Source organism: Osmerus mordax, chromosome 7 (genome assembly GCF_038355195.1).
Source record: "Osmerus mordax isolate fOsmMor3 chromosome 7, fOsmMor3.pri, whole genome shotgun sequence".
Classification (NCBI taxonomy): Eukaryota; Metazoa; Chordata; class Actinopteri; order Osmeriformes; family Osmeridae; genus Osmerus; species Osmerus mordax.
The window spans coordinates 17,111,727-17,131,872 of record NC_090056.1 but is presented as its reverse complement, the minus strand read 5'-3'; the positions used below and the strand labels follow the sequence as shown (position 1 = coordinate 17,131,872).

Here is a 20,146-nt window from a genome sequence, read left to right as displayed (position 1 = left end):
ATAATAACAAAGCAATATACAAAAGTTATACAAGCGAGCTTGAGAACAGAGAAGTACATCTCTTGCTATGCAGAATCGACGTCTTAGTGGACAGCTAGCAATCAACTCCTCAATGGCGTCCGCTGTCTTTCACACCCAGACCTCCCCTCCCAACATACGTAGTGCAGTCTCACCCTGAGATGAGAAACATAACATCACTTTATAATTTAAATAAATCACACCACCCTCCTTCAAAGTTCAGAGGATGCATCTTTCCGTCCATACGCCGATCCATCCGTCCATCCATCCGTCCATCCATCCATGCTCTCAAAGCGCAGAGATTCTCTGTGGCTCAGTGATCAAATCCATTTCTTCTACGGTCAGAGACTTGTTCAGTCACCTCTCACTGTCTGACAAAGCAGTTTCGGTACACAAAATAATGTCTTTCCCACAAAAATATGTAAATGTTGTGATTATATGATATTGTCGATATACTACTGAATAAGCTCAAAGGCTCAGTTAATGTCAAATTGTGTTGTTAAAGCATTACGAAAGCAGCAAACCTTTAACCCCCCCCCCCCCCCCCCCCAGTTATAAAGACAAAAATGCAATGAAATGTCCTTCAGCGCTTCAGTTTCAGTTCACCTCAAACCTCCCAGACTGTTCATAGTTTAGGTATAGGGCTTTTACAGAGAGGGGAGAAGCTGGGATTTGTAGTTCAATTCTAGTGCTTTTCACAGAGACAGGAATAGAAGCCATGCAACAGGGAACTGGAGAGAAGGGGCAGGTCTTGACACATTTTCCCAGAATGCCATGTCCTGCAGATTGTCCTGCCAAGGGGGAGAGGGGGCTGGTTTGTTTTGGAGGGGGTGTGCCCTCAGGTCTGGTCCTGCCAATCGGCTCGCTTGGGGGCCTTGCAGGTGTGTATGTCCACGGCCTCTTCGCAGTCCTTACACTCCACGGCGCAGCACCACTTGAACTTGCACTCACACTTGGTGATGCGCTTGACTCGCGTGGTGTCGTAGCCCCGCCCACAGCACATGACCTCACAGCCGTCAGTACCGCGAGACGACTTGTTGCAGACGCGACCGGCCGTCCCCAAGGAACCTGCGGACAAACGCAAGAAGGATGAGTTTGATGGTGCCGCCCAAAACATGTTCCTTCTTCTACCTTCCTTCCCTCATGTCGCTACAATTTAAGAAACGTTCTTGAAGGGTCATTCCCCCCCCCCCCCCCGTACAATATTAAATGTGTGCCTTACTGCGTTAGACTGCAAAAAGGTCTCGTATGGGACATTTGGGATCTTGTCTTAGCGTTGCAACACATTTATGAGGCAGGCATTTTTATTGTGCAATGTACAGGCTCATGTTCTTATTATAACAGTGAGCATTCTATTTATATCATACAAACTCAATCATAAGATCGTTAACACAAAGTAAAAACCAACCAAACCTCAAGTCTTCTGCACTCACACACACACACACAGTTGGGGTGCTGTTTCAACAAGCAAACAAGCAGTGTACTGATCCACTGGTTTACCTTCAACACCCCAAAAGACCCTCTCCCTCACAGTCTCCCTGCCAGCCTCCCTGAACACTCCCAGATTTGGGAGTGTTCAGACAGTTACCTAGAACACAGAGGTATGCGCTCCTGTGTGCTCCTGTGTGCTCCTGTGTGCTCCTGTGTGCTCCTGTGTGCTCCTGTGTGCTCCTGTGTGCTCCTGTGTTCGCAGGGTGTCATCCCCACGGAGATTAGACCTCAAAGGGTGTGAGAGTGAGAGAGCCCTGTCCACCCCCACCCCCCCTACGACACACACACACACACCCACCGACACACACACACACACACCCACCCACCGACACACACACACACACACCGACACACACACACACACACACCCACCCACCGACACACACACACACACACACCGACACACACACACACACCGACACACACACGCACCGACACACACACACACCCACCGACACACACACCCACCGACACACACACACACACCCACCGACACACACACACACACCCACCGACACACACACACCCTCCGACACACACACACACCCACCAACATACACATACACACACACCCACCGACCAACACACACACACCCACCCACCAACACACACACACACCCACCAACAAACACACAGCCACCAACACACACACACACACACACACCCCTGCAGAAGCTCATAGCTATCATAACACACTGCCTGGCAGAACAACAGGCCATAGATACAAATATGCACTGTTGGTAGAGAGGCCTATAGTCATACAGCCTTTTCCCAAGCCAGTGCCCCCTTTGAAAAGCTGTGTGTTTGTGTGTGGTGGGGTCTGTATGTGTGTGTGTGGTGTGTGTGTGAGTGTGTGTTTGGTGGGGTCTGCATGTGAGTGTGTGTGGTGGGGTCTGTATGTGTGAGTGTGTGTTTGGTGGGGTCTGCATGTGTGTGTGTGTATGTGAGTGTGTGTTTGGTGGGGTCTGCATGTGAGTGTGTGTGGTGGGGTCTGCATGTGTGTGGTGTGTGTGTGTGACTGTGTGTTTGGTGGGGTCTGCATGTGTGTGTGTGTGGTGTGTGTGTGTGTGTGTGTGTGACTGTGTGTTTGGTAGGGTCTATGTGTGTGTGTGTGGTGGGGTCTGTATGTGTGTGTGTGTGACTGTGTGTGTGTGTGTGGTGTGTGTGTGTGTGTGTGACTGTGTGTGGTGTGTGTGTGTGTGTGGTGGGGTCAAATGGACAGTCAAGCGTGACAGACAGACAGGCTCTCAGACTCCGAGGCCCACTTTGCCCTGCAGCTATGCTTAGATCAGAGAGAGAGACATAGAGAGAGAGAGAGAGAGAGAGAGAGAGAGAGAGACATACAGATAGATTGAGAGAGACAGACAGAGAGAATTAAAGAGAGAGAATGAGGCAGGGAGAGGGCAAGAAAGAGAGACAGAGGTAGGGACAGAGAATGCGATGGACAGGAGAGGATTTAGAAAAACGAGCCTGTAGTGTCCCGAGGCTGTGAATTCCATCAGAAGGAAGGAGGGAGAAGGAGGGAGGGAGGTGGAGGGAGGGAGAGGGAGGTGGATGGAGGGAGAGGGAGGTGGAGGGAGGGAGGTGGAGGCAGGGAGAGGGAGGTGGATGGAGGGAGAGGGAGGTGGATGGAGGGAGGGAGAGGGAGAGGGAAGTGGAGGGAGGGAGAGGGAAGTGGAGGGAGGGAGAGGGAGGTGGAGGGAGGGAGAGGGAAGTGGATGGAGGGAGAGGGAGGTGGATGGAGGGAGAGGGAGGTGGAGGGAGGCAGGGAGAGGGAGGGAGGTGGAGGCAGGGAGAGGGAGGTGGAGGGATGGAGAGGGAGGTGGAGGGAGGGAGAGGGAGGGAGGTGGAGGGAGGCAGGGAGAGGGAGGTGGAGGGAGGGATGGAGAGGGAGGTGGAGGGAGGGATGGAGAGGGAGGTGGAGGGATGGAGAGGGAAGTGGAAGGAGGGAGAGGGAGGTGGAGGGAGGGAAAGGGAGGTGGATGGAAGTGGAGGAAGGGAGAGGGAGGTGGAGGGAGGTGAGGAGAACGTGGAGCTGTGGTTGGAGGTGTGGTGGCTGCTGAGTCATGAGTCACAGACACACACACACACACACACACACACACACACACACACATACACACACACACACACAACCCCCCCCCCCCACACACACACACAGTAGATCATCATCCTCAACACCCCCCCCACACATACACATACACACACACACACACAACTTTTGTGCCTGTATGCCCATACATGCATGCCTGAGTTCCTGCTTGTTTATGTGTGTTTGAAGGGATAAGCCATACTGCTGGGCTGGGGTGAGGGTGAGGGTGGGGTTAAGCTGGAGGGGGAGGCTGGATGGGACAGGTGTGGTAATCTAGGTAATCCTAGACACCTATGGCTTTACTCTGACTGGACACCAGCAATGCCAAACTAAAAACAATAGTAACAGTAACTAGAAACCTAAGCTAGTGAGTTTTCATTTATCTTTCTCTAGTGTACGGTCCATGTTTTTAGACAGCGTGTGGATGTGTGTCCTTGTGTGTGCGTGTGAATGTGTGTGTGTGTGTTGACAGAGACCTGGGAGGTCAGGTGGTCACACAGCCAGCATGGCCCTGGAGGCACTGAGGTATTAGCTTCCCAAGACATCACACAACACACACACACACACACACACACACACACACACACACACACACTAAGAGAGAGCAGTCAACTGTGAACACAGAACACCCGGTACCGCTCAGACAGATTGTGACACAACACACAACACAGACTGGTGATCCATCAACATTCTGGATGCTGTCTCCTGCTTATCTTCATGTGGTCAAGAGACACAATGGGATTTCTTCCTTCTCATGAGGAAATAGGTGTCTGTGTGTACGTGTGTGTGTGCGTGTGCATATGTCTGTGTGTGTTTGGACTCCTCCACCCACCTGCTGCTTTGTCCATGAGGCAATAGTCAGGCGAGTTCTCGAAGTACACCAGGTCATTCTTGGTTGCTTTGCGGAAGTCCTTATTGGCCACGGCAAAGCCTGTCCCGTCCTGGTTCATGGTGACCTCGATGGCGCCGTTGTACTTCCGCCTCAGGTAGTCGCCGGTCTTGCGGAAGTCCGACATGGCCATCCAGCAGGTACGCAGCGTACAGGAACCACTCACTCCATGACACTTACACTCCAGCTTCATGAAGCGCTTCACCGCCTGAGGAGGAACACAGACCGTCAATGTGTGTTTGTGTGTGTGTGCGCGCGTATGCATGTGTGAGGTCGTGTCCATGCGTGTGTGCGCGCGCGTGCACGCAGGTGTGTGAACGTGTGTGGGGAGTCAGGTGGCTGAGCGGTTAGGGAATCGGGATAGTGATCAGAAGGTTGCCGGTTGGATTCCTGGCCGTGAAAAATGACGTTGTGTCCTTGGGCAAGGCACTTCACCCTACTTGCCTCGGGGGGGGTATGTCCCTGTATTTACTATAAGTCGCTCTGGATAAGAGCGTCTGCTAAGTGACTAAATGTGTGTGAGTGCGTGTCCGGCTTCCTCACCGTCCTGCCACAGCGGTTGTTGTGCAGGTTCGTGAGCGCCCGGGCGTCCCTCACGGTCCTCTCCTTGGCGTCCACAAAGGTCTTGGCGAACTTGATCCCGTAGTTGATGTTGTCGCTGCAGCCGCCCCAGTCGAACTCCCCCTTGTCGTCCCTGGCCCGGCCGCGCTTGAGCGGGTCGCAGTTACACATCTTGAGCTCCCCTTGGCTGCAGGCGCGGGTCAGGGCGTACACCACGCCGGCGGAGGAGATGGCGTAGACGAACGCCGCCTCGCGGCTGCCTGCCGGGGGACGGGGGGGGAGGGGGCCGGTTAACACACACGCTGTGAGGCAGGGCTGATGCAGTGCAGCCCTGTAAACTGTCAGGGAGGCAGGTCAGTGTGTGTTTGTGTGTGCATGTTTGTGTGCGTGTGAGGGTGTGCGCCTGTGTGTGTGACTATGTATGTGTGTGATAGCACTGTGAATGTGTGTGACTGTGTATGTGTGTGATAGCACTGTGTGTGTGTGTGTATGTGTGTGTGTGTGTGGCCCATCAGGGCACAGTGATGCTGTTCAGGGAGAGGGCATCTCAGGCTTGGTGAGGAGCAGAACAGCTCTGTTTAAATATTAGTGTGGAGATAATCCTACTAGATGTGCTCTCCTCCACTCACATAAATTGTTTAAAGACAGACATAGTGATACCCCATTAATCAGCCCCACAATGATGTCATTGAGAGGTGATGACTCATGGACAGGAGGAACGCATGGTTACTGGTCAAGGTGTTACCTGCAGACCTGACGCTCATTGGCTCTCCTTGTGGAAGAACACTATAGAAATCTGGTTGCCGAGTAAAACAAATTAATAAAATAAAAAAAACAAGGTTGTCTAAAAAAAAATTCTAACAACTCTTCTTCAAACCTTGTTCCTGAGAATGTTGATAGTCAAGTGGAAAATTGGCTTGAAGTGAACGGGGATTCATGTCAACTCATAAGAAAGAAAAGAGCAATGATTTACTCTATAGAGGTACTTTATTTTCCAGCTCCTAATTTTCAGACAGTGTTCTCAATCACCTGAAATATCGACAGCTTGGATGGATCTGAAAGTGGACTGGAAGCCTCAAACTCTTTTCCATCAAGAATACAGTCCCATGAATTGCTCTGAACTGGAAGGTCAACCTTCTATCACTGCACCTCTTTACCAAATGTTTCTATGGTCCAGTGCACTCCTCATTGGATGATCTGTGATGAGAGGGTTTTCTGGGTAGCAGGTTGAGATAGGTGGGTACCCAGGATCACCCCCACAACCCACATCTACACACACACACACACACATCTACACACACACACACATCTACACACACACACACACACATCTACACACACACACACATCTACACACACACACACACACACACATCTACACACACACACACACACATCTACACACACACACACACACATCTACACACACACACACACACACATCTACACACACACGCCTCTCAAGGGTCAGAGGGTGGCGGTAATCACTCACCCCGAGGTGTTTGTCTGTCGGCGAGAATATCTCTCTAAATATTTACATCTACATTACTGTTTACCCGTTGTCGGAGCAGACACACACACACACACACAGACACATGTCCCTATCTTCTAGTAGGTGTGGTCCATAACCAGCCCTCACACATGTTTGTCATGGCTGAGGGAGGGACAGTAACAACTCTCAGTGTTTTGGACGTCCGATGTCTAGACTACACAAACACCTCTCTCTCTCTCTCTCTCTCCCTCTCTCTCTCCCCCCCCCTCCCTCTCTCTCTCTCCCTCTCTCTCTCCCCCCCCCCTCCCTCTCTCTCTCTCTCTCTCCACTCCCTCCCTCTCTCTCCCCCCCCCCTCCCTCTCTCTCTCTCTCTCTCCACTCCCCCCCTCTCTCTCCCCCCCCCCCTCCCTCCCTCTCTCTCCCCCCCCCCCTCCCCTCTCTCTCTCTCTCTCTCTCTCCACTTCCTCTGTCCAAAACACTAAACACTGTGTAGCCAACTGTTCTGGACATTCGTAGAGAGTGTTTATTACATCCAACTGTATAACCAGATAAACACTGATCCAAAAAGGCACGCATGCTCTACTCAAAACTGTACATGTGCAAAGCGTATTTCTGTGAACAGTGTGTGCCTTTACATCTGTTCGGGAGTGTGTGTGGGTGGGTGCTTGCGTGTGTGACTGTGTGTGAGCGCATACATGAGCGTGTGTGTGTGTTTCAGGTCATTTTCAGAGCTAAGGTGTCTGACAGGCATGAAACGCCATGGTGACGACAATCCCGCGTCCACAGCTCTGCGTGTGTATCGACGAGGCACCTAGCATTACAGCGGGTCCATTAGCAACTATAAACACACCCCACTGTATGTGTCTGTGCAGTGTGTGTGCGTCAAGGAGAACGAGAAAGGGAACACTCTGGGAAAGTATGTCTGGAACACACTCGTACACACCTCTCTCCCACCATCCACTACCTGCACCCCCCCCCCCCCCCCCCCAACCCCTCTCTCCCCCCCAACATAAGGAGGAACACACTTACTGCGCACCATGACCCTCCCGAAAACGGTGTGGTCCCGGTCCAGGGTGCTGCAGTTCCAGCGGTGGTGTCTGAACTGGTGCTGGCACTCCCGGATCCACCTCCTTGGCCCCTTCCCCGATGGACTGCATGATGTCTGGGTGGCGCTGACACAGCTGACGCTGCTTGTTCACCAGGCCCGGGATGTTGTCACAGATCACACGGGCCCCCAGCGCACCAATGTACCTGTGCAACACGCACACGAGAGATGAGAGAGAGAGAGAGAAACAGAGAGACAGAGGGTTGTTAGGTTGACCATTAAAGTCCTACATGAACACTAAGAAACAGACAAAGGAGTTCTTGAAAATGTATTTAATAGCACAGTCGTATAAAAGGTTATTTATTCATGTTTGTCATCTGACTTGTTCTGAATGACATACTGTACATGTTGACCACACACACGCGGTTATGAGTCAGCGTGACAGTGTGTGAGGGAGAGAGTGTAGTCCCTTGGAGTCAGAGTTCACTACACTTAAACTCTTAAAGGTTGGAGAGTAGGAGGAGGAAACCATTTACTCTGCTCTCCAAATAAATAAGCACTTAACCTCTCCCCACGAGCCCTGTGCATGCTCGTGACGTGCACGTGTGTGTGTGTCAGCCTGTGTGTGTGTCTGTGTGTGTGTGTGTGTGTGTGTGTCGTGTGTGGTAGCCTCTCCTACTGTGTGTCTAGTGGGAGAAATCATGTCGACACAAATCAGAGCTAGGAGTCAGGGGCCTCCATTAACCTTGTCAGGTAGAACCCCCGTTTACACACTAACCCTAACCCTCCTTCTCCCTTTTTCTTTCGTTCTCCTCTCTCTTCCCCCCTTTCTCGACCCCTCTCTTTCGTTCCTCTCCTTCTCTCTCTGTCTCTCTCAGCCACACTCGCAGGTTCTCTCTCTCTCTCATCCCCTTTTAACCCCCCTCTCCCTTCCCTCTGTCTCTACCAAACACCCTCCTTTCTTCTTCTCTTTCCCTCCTTCTTTCCCTCCTTCTTTCCCCTTTTCCCTTACACCCCCCTCCTCCCCTTTGAACTAACCAACACTTCTCATCTCTAGATTGGTCTTTCTCTTCCTCTCTCTCACTCTCTCTCTCTCTCTCCTCTGTCTCTCCCTTTCTAACCTGCTTACCCCTAACTGTTCCCCTTCACGCTCTCACTCCCCAAACTCAAAGTCACTAACAGGGGCTTCTACTGTGTCCATACAGGGTAAACAGAGTCCTGGACAACATCTGTCTTACACTGTCCAGGAAGTGCACACTAGAGCTTTCTATATGTTTCCCCAACTTGATATGGCTGAATTGATTGCATGAATGTAAACATGAACAGTGCACACTTCTGTGTGTGTACACTTGAATGTGGGTGTGTGTAGGAACTGTATACAACGATCACCAAAAGTCATGGACAGTGACACATTATTGCTAGTTTTGGTTCAGTACTGTAGCAAACAGGATACATTGACCTAAGACTAAAAAACGGACTTCAGAGTCCGTTTAAAGTTTGGGTTAATGTAAATTGGATGAGCCATTCAGAAATTAAAGCACTTTTTTGTACATAGTCCTCATTATGTTTGAGCAGCAAAGGTCCTTGTAAAATAAAGTAATCATATTCAGGTTGGATATCCTTTGCATGCAATGACTGCATGAAGTCAGTGAGCCAAAGACTGGACCAGATCCTGGGTGTGTGAGACAGACATACTCTTCCTGGTCTATTCATCAGCCATCTTTGCTTCCTGTTTTAAGAGATTCTTACCTTCAGTTTCCTTTTCCAATTTGATTCATATTGCGAGATTAATGTCAATAAAAGTTAATCAACTTCTTTAAAAGTGCAAAATTCCTTTCCAGCCCCAGGCCCAGCCCCAGTCATGCAGCTTGACACCACCTCCATCAAGTCTCACTTCAATACGAAATTCTTTGATCATCCACAACCGCAGGTTTTTTTTTCTAGATCTCTGGGATCATTTCTCATAGAAAAACATACTAACGGTAGGTTTGTAATTTATTGTGTGTGGCACAGAAACCCAGTGCAGTTCTGAGGTTGCAGGGTCAGCCAGGGTCAGGGCGAGTAGGTCAGGGATCATTTCGATGTGTGCACGGCTGCTTTATGATGGAGCTCTAGTAGGACTCAGGGTAAAGGGTCTCTACTTTCCTGAGTGGGACAATTAGGACAGAGTGCTCATCAAAGGACCAGTCCACACACATGTACGGACACTCTGTCACAACCACAGTCTTTCTCTTACTTTTTCACCTTTCCCACACACAGACAGAGACATGCACACAGGTACACACTGACACACACCACACACACACACACTCTGTCTGTCTCTTCCTCTCTCTTTTTCTCTCTCTCTAACACACACAGAGTCAGGACTGGTGCTTTTATAGGGTACTAAATCATTATCTGCTGGTCTAAACTAACATGCCGTAAAGACCCACTATTACACTCTTAGTGAGAAAAGGAGTGTGTGTGTGTGTTTGAGAGTGTGTCTACATGAGAGAGAGAGAGAGAGAGAGAGAGAGAGAGAGAGAGAGAGGAGGGGAGGAGAGAGAGACAAAGAGAGAGAGAGAGAGAGAGAGAGAGAGAGAGAGAGAGAGAGAGGGGAGGGAGGGAGGGAGGGAGGGAGGGAGGGAGGGAGGGAGGGAGGGAGGGAGGGAGGGGAGGGGAGAGGAGGGGAGGGGAGGGAAGGGGAAAGAGAGAGAGAGAGAGAGAGAGAGAGAGAGAGAGAGAGAGAGAGAGAGAGAGAGAGAGGGGGGGGGGGGGGGGGGGGGGGAGGGAGGGAGGGAGGAGAGGGAGAGGGAGGAGATGGGAGGGTCGGAGCAGGGTTTTCTTCTCATCCACCGGATCACACACATTCCCTCACATTCAGTCCCCTCTGAAACACACATTCAAATCTCCCTATCTCAAATCACAATGTTAACATCGCGCTATCTGGGCTATGACCATTGCTGGATAAACATTTAGGTAAATGGAAAAATGATAAAACAGTACACCATTAACACAATAAGATGGCTGTTCTGGGGTCAGCCTGTGTCTGAAGGTTCATCTGGTAGGATGCTCCAGGAACTGACCCAGGATAGTGTATAATATAAAGGACTGTTCCTCAAAGGGTGTCTTTTTGAGCAATTTAAATTGAGGACTTTTCCAATGGATGCTAATCCAGTCACAACACAGTCAAAAACCTCACTCTCATCATAAGTAGTAGTTAACTGAGGGGAATAGCGATGTGAACACATGTGCAAAGGTAGATCCTTTCACAAGATCTCATTTTTCAATGAGGAATGCTGGTCATTGGAGCGACCCACAGCTTCTGTGATGCTATAGCAACTTGTACCTGAAGACAATACCACAAGTATTTGTCTGTCTGGCAGAATTATATATAGTTCTTCTCAGTAGATCAAAAATCTATCTCTCCTTGGAAATAAATGCAAATAACTGGGTGTAAGATTATGGAAACTATTGCCTGCATACCTGTATACATTCATATACACCTTATTATTTACATTATCAGATGCACACTATGCCAGCATACCAGCAGGCATATGCTACAGTAGTGTGAGATATTTTCACATATTTTAACCCACCACCTCTACCCTAAATGTCTAATTTAGGGTACCTGGAGAATTAAAGACTGTGCCTTTGTGTTTGTGTGTGTGCGTGTGTGTCTGCGTGCGTGTGTGTGTGTGTGTGTGTGTGTGTGTGTGTGTGTGTGTGTGTGTGTGTGTGTGTGTGTGTGTGTGTGTGTGTGCGCGCGTGAGTATCTGTGAAGCCTATGTGTGTGTTTGGGGTTCCTGGTGAATTAATGACCATTCCGCCTCGCTCAATGCAGACTCCAGCTGAGTTGAACACGCGCGGAGCCAAGAGCGCCAACATAAATTACATTTATCGCTCTATTATTATTGCTATATCTGGCTGCCAAAAACTATCAGGAAATATAATGCATTTTTGAAATTGGGTACCTCCTACAAAAGCTTGACTTCTCCCATTCACAAACACATAATATTTTTTTTTCACTGTCCAAAACGTTTTGCTGCAATTAAGGCATTCTTTTTAAATGTTTTCTGTCTCTTACAATGTACACCAACTGGTCTTAGTTTTTTTTACCAGCTTACCTTTTATATTAAATTACAGTTTGTGAGTTGGATAATTGTTATAATATTAAAATTAAACGACGTTTTTTCCGATATAGTATTTGCTGCATGTTACCTTCTCTACTTGCAAGTTTACTGATGACCATATTTAGTAATGAGGCTAAAGGCAATGAACCAAAGGGTGCGTTTAAACATGCGTCGGCTTCTACAACGAATAAGACAGATTAAGTCAGACTATTAAACAGTCCTATACCAGTTTAAGCCATAATAATGCGATAATTAATTAATTAATTAGCCTAATAAAATGAATGATTAAATGCAAGATCAATCCATGTAAATTTCGATTGTCCAATATATTTTCGTATTATAGGCCAATATGAGAAACACATTTCGATTAATAGAGATCATGTTTCCGTTTTCTCTAGTAGGCCTATAAGCTATGATTTGAAGTAACAATAATTTTTTGTTTTGTGTGTGCAAAAAAATAGATATTAAATCCCCACCCCCACCCCTCTCCAAAATTGGAAATACTAAAATTCGTTTAGATCATTAATATAGGTACAGAGTACGCAGTCTATTGTGTTGAACTTTGTCCATCTGTTGGCTATGTCTCGTCTGTAGAGAAAGACATAGGTGGAACCAGCTACTTACCACCATGAAGAATCCACCCTGGGCGTGAGCACGAGCAGAAGCAGGAGACAGGCGCAGTATATCCGCGAGCTGGCACCATGGCTCTCACATGAGGATGTCCCACTTCGTGGCCCGTGCCTTAACCCCGCCGAGCTAGCCATTCTACTGGTAACCGGCGAGCCTTGAGCCTTACTTAAACCAAACATGGCTTGGTGCGTCTTGTTATTGGTGATGGATCTGACTTGAGATGAGGTCCCCGACACTTAAAAACAAAAAGTCCCCGATTTAATCAGAAGCGGTCAGCTGCAATGCCAGCCATAGGCCTCGTTGTCCGGTGTTTGATTCCCTGTGGCGCGGCCGGTGTACACTAACGGCTGTCATGAGTTTGAAAGGCAGTGTCTGTGCACCATGTCCACGCGCTCCACCAGGCGGTCCACAAATAGCAAGGGTATGAACCCCGACGCGATTCCTTCAAAAAACGTTTCCTCAGACTTTCTTAAGAAAAGCTCCTTGGTACATTCAAAGCTCTTTTCACCAAAGAAGTAGCCTATGTTTATTAAGTCAAAAACCAGAGTGAAAGTTGTGCTAAATTAATAACTGGAGCCACACAATAAGAATCAGCACCAGAATCAGCCAGCAAAGTCTTGTCGGTTCAGTCAGTGTTCCGTTGGGTCCGAGGCTTGCGGCGTCTCTCCGTTATCAACGTGTGGAAGATAAACTCACCGGCTCTGAGCTGCGGGAGCTGAACGTGTGTGTGAGAGAGTGGGAGGGTGTGTAAGCGAGAGAGGAAGAGAGAGGGGTGGGCGACGGGGGAGGGAGATGAGAGGCCGGGGGCTAGGGGAGCGTTTCTGACAGCTCCTCGTTCTCATTGGGCAGACATGGAGGGGTTACAGAGTTTGAGTGGGAAGGAAGAAGGGATACGGATGAAGGGATAGATGGTGGAACAGAGAGAGGTGCAGGCTACAATTGGCAGTGTAAAAGGTCTTGCATCCAGCGGTGCATGGTGGTCTCGAGAGGGTCTCTGTCCGCGTGGTGCTCACTTCACCTGTCAACCAACGGGTTAAGGTTTAGCAGCAGGCATCAATTCAATTCTGGGCTATTCCGGCAATGAGTATAGGCTAATGTTTAACCCAAAACAGCAATCAAATTAATTGGATAAGCTTCCGAAATGTTTTTGAGCGGCAGAATGACCTTGCAGGCATTCAGATTTTTATAGGTTAAGCTTGTATGCTAGACTTGTTTAATTCGTTATTGATAAAATATTAAGAACAAGGATCTAATAGGCTACTAAAAGCCTAATTACCAAGCCATATTACTATTAGCCTAGCCATGCATTTATTTATTATTCGTTTTAATGGAACCTATTTATTGCGCTACCAATCAAGTGAGACTAACTAACATCAACTAACAGCGGAACTTAAGAGCCCTATGTGAACTCCCACCGTCAAGGAAACAGAGCCCTTCAGAACGTCACAATTTCACTTTAATTTTAACAAGCAGTAGCCTATACAATTAGGCAACTATGTTGTGGCGCATCCCTTTGCCAGATTCTGGGGAAACGTAGAGGCAATAGAAAATGTAGGCTATAAATCAACCCGAGTTCAGTCAGATAACCGTGCTCTTGCTGGTTAAGATAGATAGCGCTCAAAAATGATAGGTTAATTTAGTTATAGCCTCTATCTCATCATTGAGCAGCAGTGCGGTCGTGGTCGGTCATTCGCCCTAAATAAAATAAAAAAGTTTTATCTATGGGCTTTAGCGAAGAGCACGTTTCACATTGTTTGGCATCTTAAGAGATATCACAGAGCTTCATTTATCAGCTATGATGATAAATGAATGAATTATGCAGCTGACCTATAGCTTACAGACAGTGCTAAACTGAAACGTCTTGTGCCTGTTGTAGCCTCTATCACTTGACTTGTTTCAATGAACATGAATCCTGTTTACATTAGTTGCCGTTTTGTTCCCTTGGCCCCGTCCGGTGCTTTGCACCTATGTGATTGAGAGGCAAGCTCCGCCCCTCATCTACGTCATCTCAGCTCCTACCGCTCATGAGTGTCGGCAGAAAAGAACATGAGAAAACGCTGCCAAATCGCCCAGTGGAACAGCGCTATGGTTTCAATATGAAACATGTGTGCAGTGTTAGAGTGCTGAGACAGCGCTGAGGCAATGTTGACCCCCCCCCCCCCCCCCCGGCCAACACACACACACACACACACATACACACTGCTGGCTTACCTTCACAGCTGTCTTGCAGTGTCTTAGATCTTGGAGAGTCCACAGACCAGTTCGAGAGTCCAAAACCTGTGGAATCTGATGCTAACGTGTCGCATCCACTTTCCCACTGTCTGGTCCATAGGCTACCGTGTTGTTTTGGGAATTTGAAATTTATGGCATCAACCACGACATGATATTGGATTACCAATACCACACTTGATTCAGCTGACCCAATAATAGGCCTACAAATAAACAAGTAAACAAATCAGAAAATCCCTGTCGGAATTGAAACTATTAGAATTAGCTGTCGCAAACGGCAGTTTAATCAAAAGCTGGAGAAAACAATTATAGCATTTATGCTGGTGCATTAGTTAAGATAAGCCGCTTTCTGAGACATTTTCATTTCAGCTCAAAGCGGGTCTACAGGTTATTGTTGCGCGCACAGTTCACAACTACGCACGCACAAACATGCAAACGTTATACCGTCAACTCTGCACTCACAAACACACACATGCACACACACACACGCGCGTGGTTTTATGAGTTGAGGTGCGGGAGCTAAGCTCGGGTGAATATGTGTGCGTTGCAGCTTAGTGCACGATTTTCTGGTAAATCAAAAGGAATTAGAACTGCACAAACACCACTGAGTTATTCTTCCCAGGGAGACAGGGTCTCTCTCTCTCTCTCCTTCTCTCTCTCTCTCTCTCTCTCTCTCTCTCTCTCTCTCTCTCTCTCTCTCTCTCTCTCTCTCTCTCTCTCTCTCTCTCTCTCTCTCTCTCTCTCTCTCTCTCTCTCTCTCTCTCTCTCTCTCTCTCTCTCTCTCTCTCTGTCTCTCGCTGTCTCTGTCTCTCTCTTTCTCTCTCAGCTTGTGAACTTGACCCTAGCTTTCTCTTCATAAACAATAACAGAGTCGAGTGCCTCCTTGTCAGTCGGAGGAATGAGTTTGCACTGATGTAAGGAGCCCAATCTGGCAATCGTCACCCCTAGAGGAAAAGTACTGGGTGGGGGTGGGGAGGGGATCGAGGGCTTGGACTGGGGTTGAGGGATAGCTGTGGAAGGAGGGAGGAAATACTCTTGGGTGAGTTCTGGATGGAAGAGCAGGGGCTTTACTTCTCCCTGCAATTAATCCAATTAATTTCTGGTTGTAATCTTTGTGGATTATTTTGGTCCTGGAAGGGACATAGTGGATCTAATTGGCCTAAAGTATGTGTGTTTCCAATATGTGTGTGTCTGTGTTTGTGTGTGTGTGAGAAAGAGAGAGGCGTGGGGGGAGTGAGAGAGAGAGAAATAGAGAGAACCAGGCTTGTATTGGTGGCTGGTTGTCAGTTAGGGTGAGCTGTCAGGCATGCTCTCCAGAGATGAGCTTCTTGTCTATTCCCATCCCCTCCACAAGCCTGGCCCGCTCTGCCAGAGCTGCCCTGACAGGGCGGTTAGCAGGGAGGGCAGGCAAGGCTGCTGCACCTGCCCTGCATGGAGCCCAAGGGGGCCAGGACCAGGGAAGGGAGAAATGGGACAATGGTAGTGAACAGGGGAGAAGGGTAGGAGTCAGGTGGCTGAGCGGTGAGGGAATCGGGCTAGTAATCCGAAGGTTGCCAGTACGATTCCCGGTCATGCCAACTGACGTTGTGTCCTTGGGCAAGGCACTTCACCCTACTTGCCTCGGGGGAATGTCCCTGTACCTACTGTAAGTCGCTCTGGATAAGAGCGTCTGCTAAATGACTAAATGTAAATGTAAGGGTAGGAAAGAGGGCAGAGGGGAAGGGAATATTATAGGAAGCAGGAAGAAGGAAATAAAGGCCAAGGGTCAAATGTATTTGAAATGTTGAACCTGTACATGGGCAACAGAGGGAAGCCATATTAATAAGAGACACAGTGACACGTACACATGCGAAAAAGACAAGCATGCAGATCAATTGTTGTCACAAGATCCATGACTCGTTGTCCTTTTACTAAAGAGTGACAAGCATCAGGATCAGAGCTGCGGGGCTGGGAAGATACCTGGGCCTGAGAATAGGAAGACTGGCGAGTGTGTGTGTGAGTGTGTGTGTGAGGTTGTCTGGTGGGGATGGGGTAATGTTAGCATGGGTGAGAAGCTGGATTGATAACAATCAGGTGAGATCCAGAAGCATTACTCATGGACCTACATAAAGGTCATCGACATCACAGACCACTAAAAATACCACTGTCCTCTAGGGACAGGAGAATGATGATACGTGTGTGTGTTTGTTCATGTGTGTATGTGTGTGTGTTGTGCATGTGTGCACGTTTTTGTGTGTACTTCACACCCCGGGAATCAGTTCTGTGATAATTTATTGTCACAGTAAATTTAGATGTGCTGACAGAGATGTAGTGCTTGGTTCAAACTCAGTGTCACAGGCATTTTGGAAGCATCTGAAACTAAGGGGTCATAGTTCTCAATCAAAAAATATAAAGGTCCTTAAAACCTTCTAAGAAACTCACAACACTGAAACGTATTTGACATACAAACACAAACACGCACACACACATGCACCCACCCACCCACACACGCACACACACACACATACACACACACACACACCCAGCTATGTACCCTTGGGTTGCATCATTGTTGGCCTCTATGGAGCTAAGCCCAAGGCGCATGTGACCCTTTCTTTCTTTATCCCCAGGACAGGTTGTCCGTAATAGATTTTATAGTTGCACACACAACACACACATACACACCACACACACGTACACACACATGCACGCACGAACACACACACTGTCACTGTCAGTAGATGTGATGGTGATAACTCTATAACAGAGTTTTTACTGGATAGCTGGAGTATGCGGTCATCACCACAGGATAAACTTGGAGCAGGTGATACACACACACACACACACACACACACACACACACTGGAGCGGAGGGCAAAGGAGAATAAGAGTCAGAGGCCTGTAACTAGGTACCATAATCTACCTGAGACAATATTCTCACACCACAAACAGACATGCATAAAGACAGAAATACAGTGAATACGTACAGACAGACAAGACAGAAAACCTTACTCACCTATGGAGGCTGGTCAGTCAGACTGTCTTCTCTCTCCTTCTCCTCTCAGAGTGGAACTAAGTTTGTGCTGACTGGTTTCCTGTTCCACTGGGGAACTGTCTGTGTGACGCACACCCTGAAGAGCATAGGCCACAGGTCACATGATGGTGTGTGGAAGCATGAAAGACAAGGGCCGTATTCCAATACCTGAAACATGCCTACTTCCCCCTTTCCTTACCTCCTATGAGTGAGTGGGGACATGTCAGTAGGAGATTAGATTTACTCTCTCGCTCTCTCTAATTCACACCCTTTTTATCTTTCTGAACCCCGGTCTTTCTTTCAGCCTCTCAGCATGTCTCACTCCCTCTTCTCCATCTTAATGTATGTGTTGTGTTCCTCCACGAGTGAGTTACATAGAGGGAAATACCCTGTGTAGCTGTCTTCCAGGGCAAATATGCGTGGATGTGGATGCACTCGAGTAGAGCCCTGGTAGATTCATGTGTTTATACCAAAAGCAAGGCTTTGTTTGCATTTACATTACATTTAGCAGACGCTCTTATCCAGAGCGACTTACAGTAAGTACAGGGACATTCTCCCCGAGGCAAGTAGGGTGAAGTGCCTTGCCCAAGGACACAACGTAATTTGGCACGGCCGGGAATCGAATTGGCAACCTTCAGAATACTAGCCCGCTTCCCTCACCGCTCAGCCACCTGACGCCCCAGGTTTTTTTGTTTGCACCAAAAAAACAAGCAACAAGCTCCAGGGTTTATCTATTTGTTTCTCTTACTTTCATTTTTTTCCTGCTCGTTCTCATGTTCTCTTTCTAAGTGGAAGAAACATAACACAAGACCACTCATAACCATGCTCCAAAGAAACTGGCTCGCTCACCCAAAGGTTTTCCACAATGCTTTACCAGAAAGAAAACACCAGGCCAGCCATCAAGCATGGTGTGTGTGTGTGGGGGGGGGGGGGGGCGTGGCCTCCAGGGCTCAGGGGAAGGGGGGGGGGCGTGGTCTCCAGGGCTCAGGGGAAGGGTGACACCAGAGAACCTCCCGTGTTGGCTGAGTCAGCATATCTGTCAGGCTGTGGAGGGATGCAGATGTGATGGGGTGCGAGGAACAAGGGCAACAAATGTGAGTGTAACAAATGGGGGGGGGTTCTTTCACCATCATTATGTGTCTCACAAACTTGGATGGTAGATTGTTGAAGACAGCAAAGTTGTGTTTACGACCAAAAAATTGGTTGGTGAAAAGTTGTCCCTGTGAGAGATTGAGTGAGTGAGAGAGAGAGAGAGAGAGAGAGAGAGAGAGAGAGAGAGAGAGAGAGAGAGAGAGAGAGAGAGAGAGAAAGAATGACCAGGCCATTATAGCTGTTCTCTGATTAAGGGCTAATCTGCTCTAGTGTTTGTTTAGCATCGTAAGCCCCAGCTTCACTCTCTCTCCTACTCTCTTTCTGACTCTGTAGGACCCTTTGTGAAGGTGAAACTACATGTTGTGTCCCTATGCTCCTTGTGATGTCATTGTGGAGGTCATTTAGGTTTTATCTTGGAGGTCTTGTAGGTCCTCTTGTGGAGGACAAATATACCCTTTGGCAGAGGTCATAGTATAGGCCATGTGGTGGAGGCCATATTGGTCTGTGGTGGACATCAAAAAGGCCCAAATGTGGAGGTCATATAGGCCCTGTGATGTAGGCTGTGCTGGCCCAGTGATGGAGGTCACAAAGAGGCACTGTGATAGAGGCTGTGTTGGTCCTCTTGTGGAGGTCATATAGGCTCTGTAGTGGAGGCCTTATAGAGGCTGTAGTGTAGGTCAGGCCTTTCTACGCCCTGAGTGATGAGAGAAGGCTTTAACCGGCTGCAGGTGTGCCTGAGACAGGCGGGCAGGGGCTTTGAAGTGTGGGCCAACTGGGAACCCAGCCCATCTCTGATCAAGCAAGCCAGGACAGACACATTCACTTTCAATTAACACTCTCCCTCTCTCTCCCTGCCTCTCGGATTCTCCTTTCCTCCGTATTTACAGCGACTACATGGAAATGTCAAATGAGTAGTTAAAAGTAGATCTTGATTGACTGTACAAAACAACACCAGATTGAATGTGTGATGACGGCGGAAGGAGCTGTGGAAGACGCCAGAATCCTCCTAATCAGCCACCGTTCCAATCTGTTACCTTTTCAGTTGTGTGTGTGTGTGTGTGTGTGCACTGTGTGTGTGTGTGTGTCAGCGTCTGACCTCACCTCTCACTCCAGGATCCATGAATCTTCGTCTTCTCTCCTCTTGCAGCTTTTGGCTGCGGCTGAGCCCTGAGTTTTGCCTAAGCTCCGACGCTCTGATCTATCGCCTCTCATCCATCTTTACTGGATGAAATCATGGATGCCCTCTCCTCTCCTCCTTCTCCCTCACTCCCACCTCGAGCACAGGACATGTGTCTCTGGGATAACCGAGCAAGTTGAGCCAACTGCCTTCAATAGCCATTGGATAGGAAAGCCGTCAGGGGTTTCATGGTATGACTCGATGATCCCCTCCTGCCTCACACGTTAACCAAACACACACACACGCATGCATGCAGACGTACGCCGCTAGCATGCCCCGCGTGCTCAGACATACGGCCACAAACA

General features: G+C 48.5%; 1 protein-coding gene across 1 annotated transcript; it reads right to left on the bottom strand.

The window, feature by feature from the left end:
- Positions 1–585: 585 nt before the first annotated feature.
- LOC136946559 (protein Wnt-2b-A-like) lies at positions 586–12,558 on the bottom strand. The gene is given in 6 exon segments (XM_067240934.1): positions 586–1,086; positions 4,434–4,698; positions 5,034–5,311; positions 7,573–7,669; positions 7,671–7,794; positions 12,325–12,558. Coding segments are annotated over 6 exon segments (1,179 nt in total). The 5' UTR covers positions 12,510–12,558; the 3' UTR covers positions 586–856.
- Positions 12,559–20,146: the final 7,588 nt, after the last annotated feature.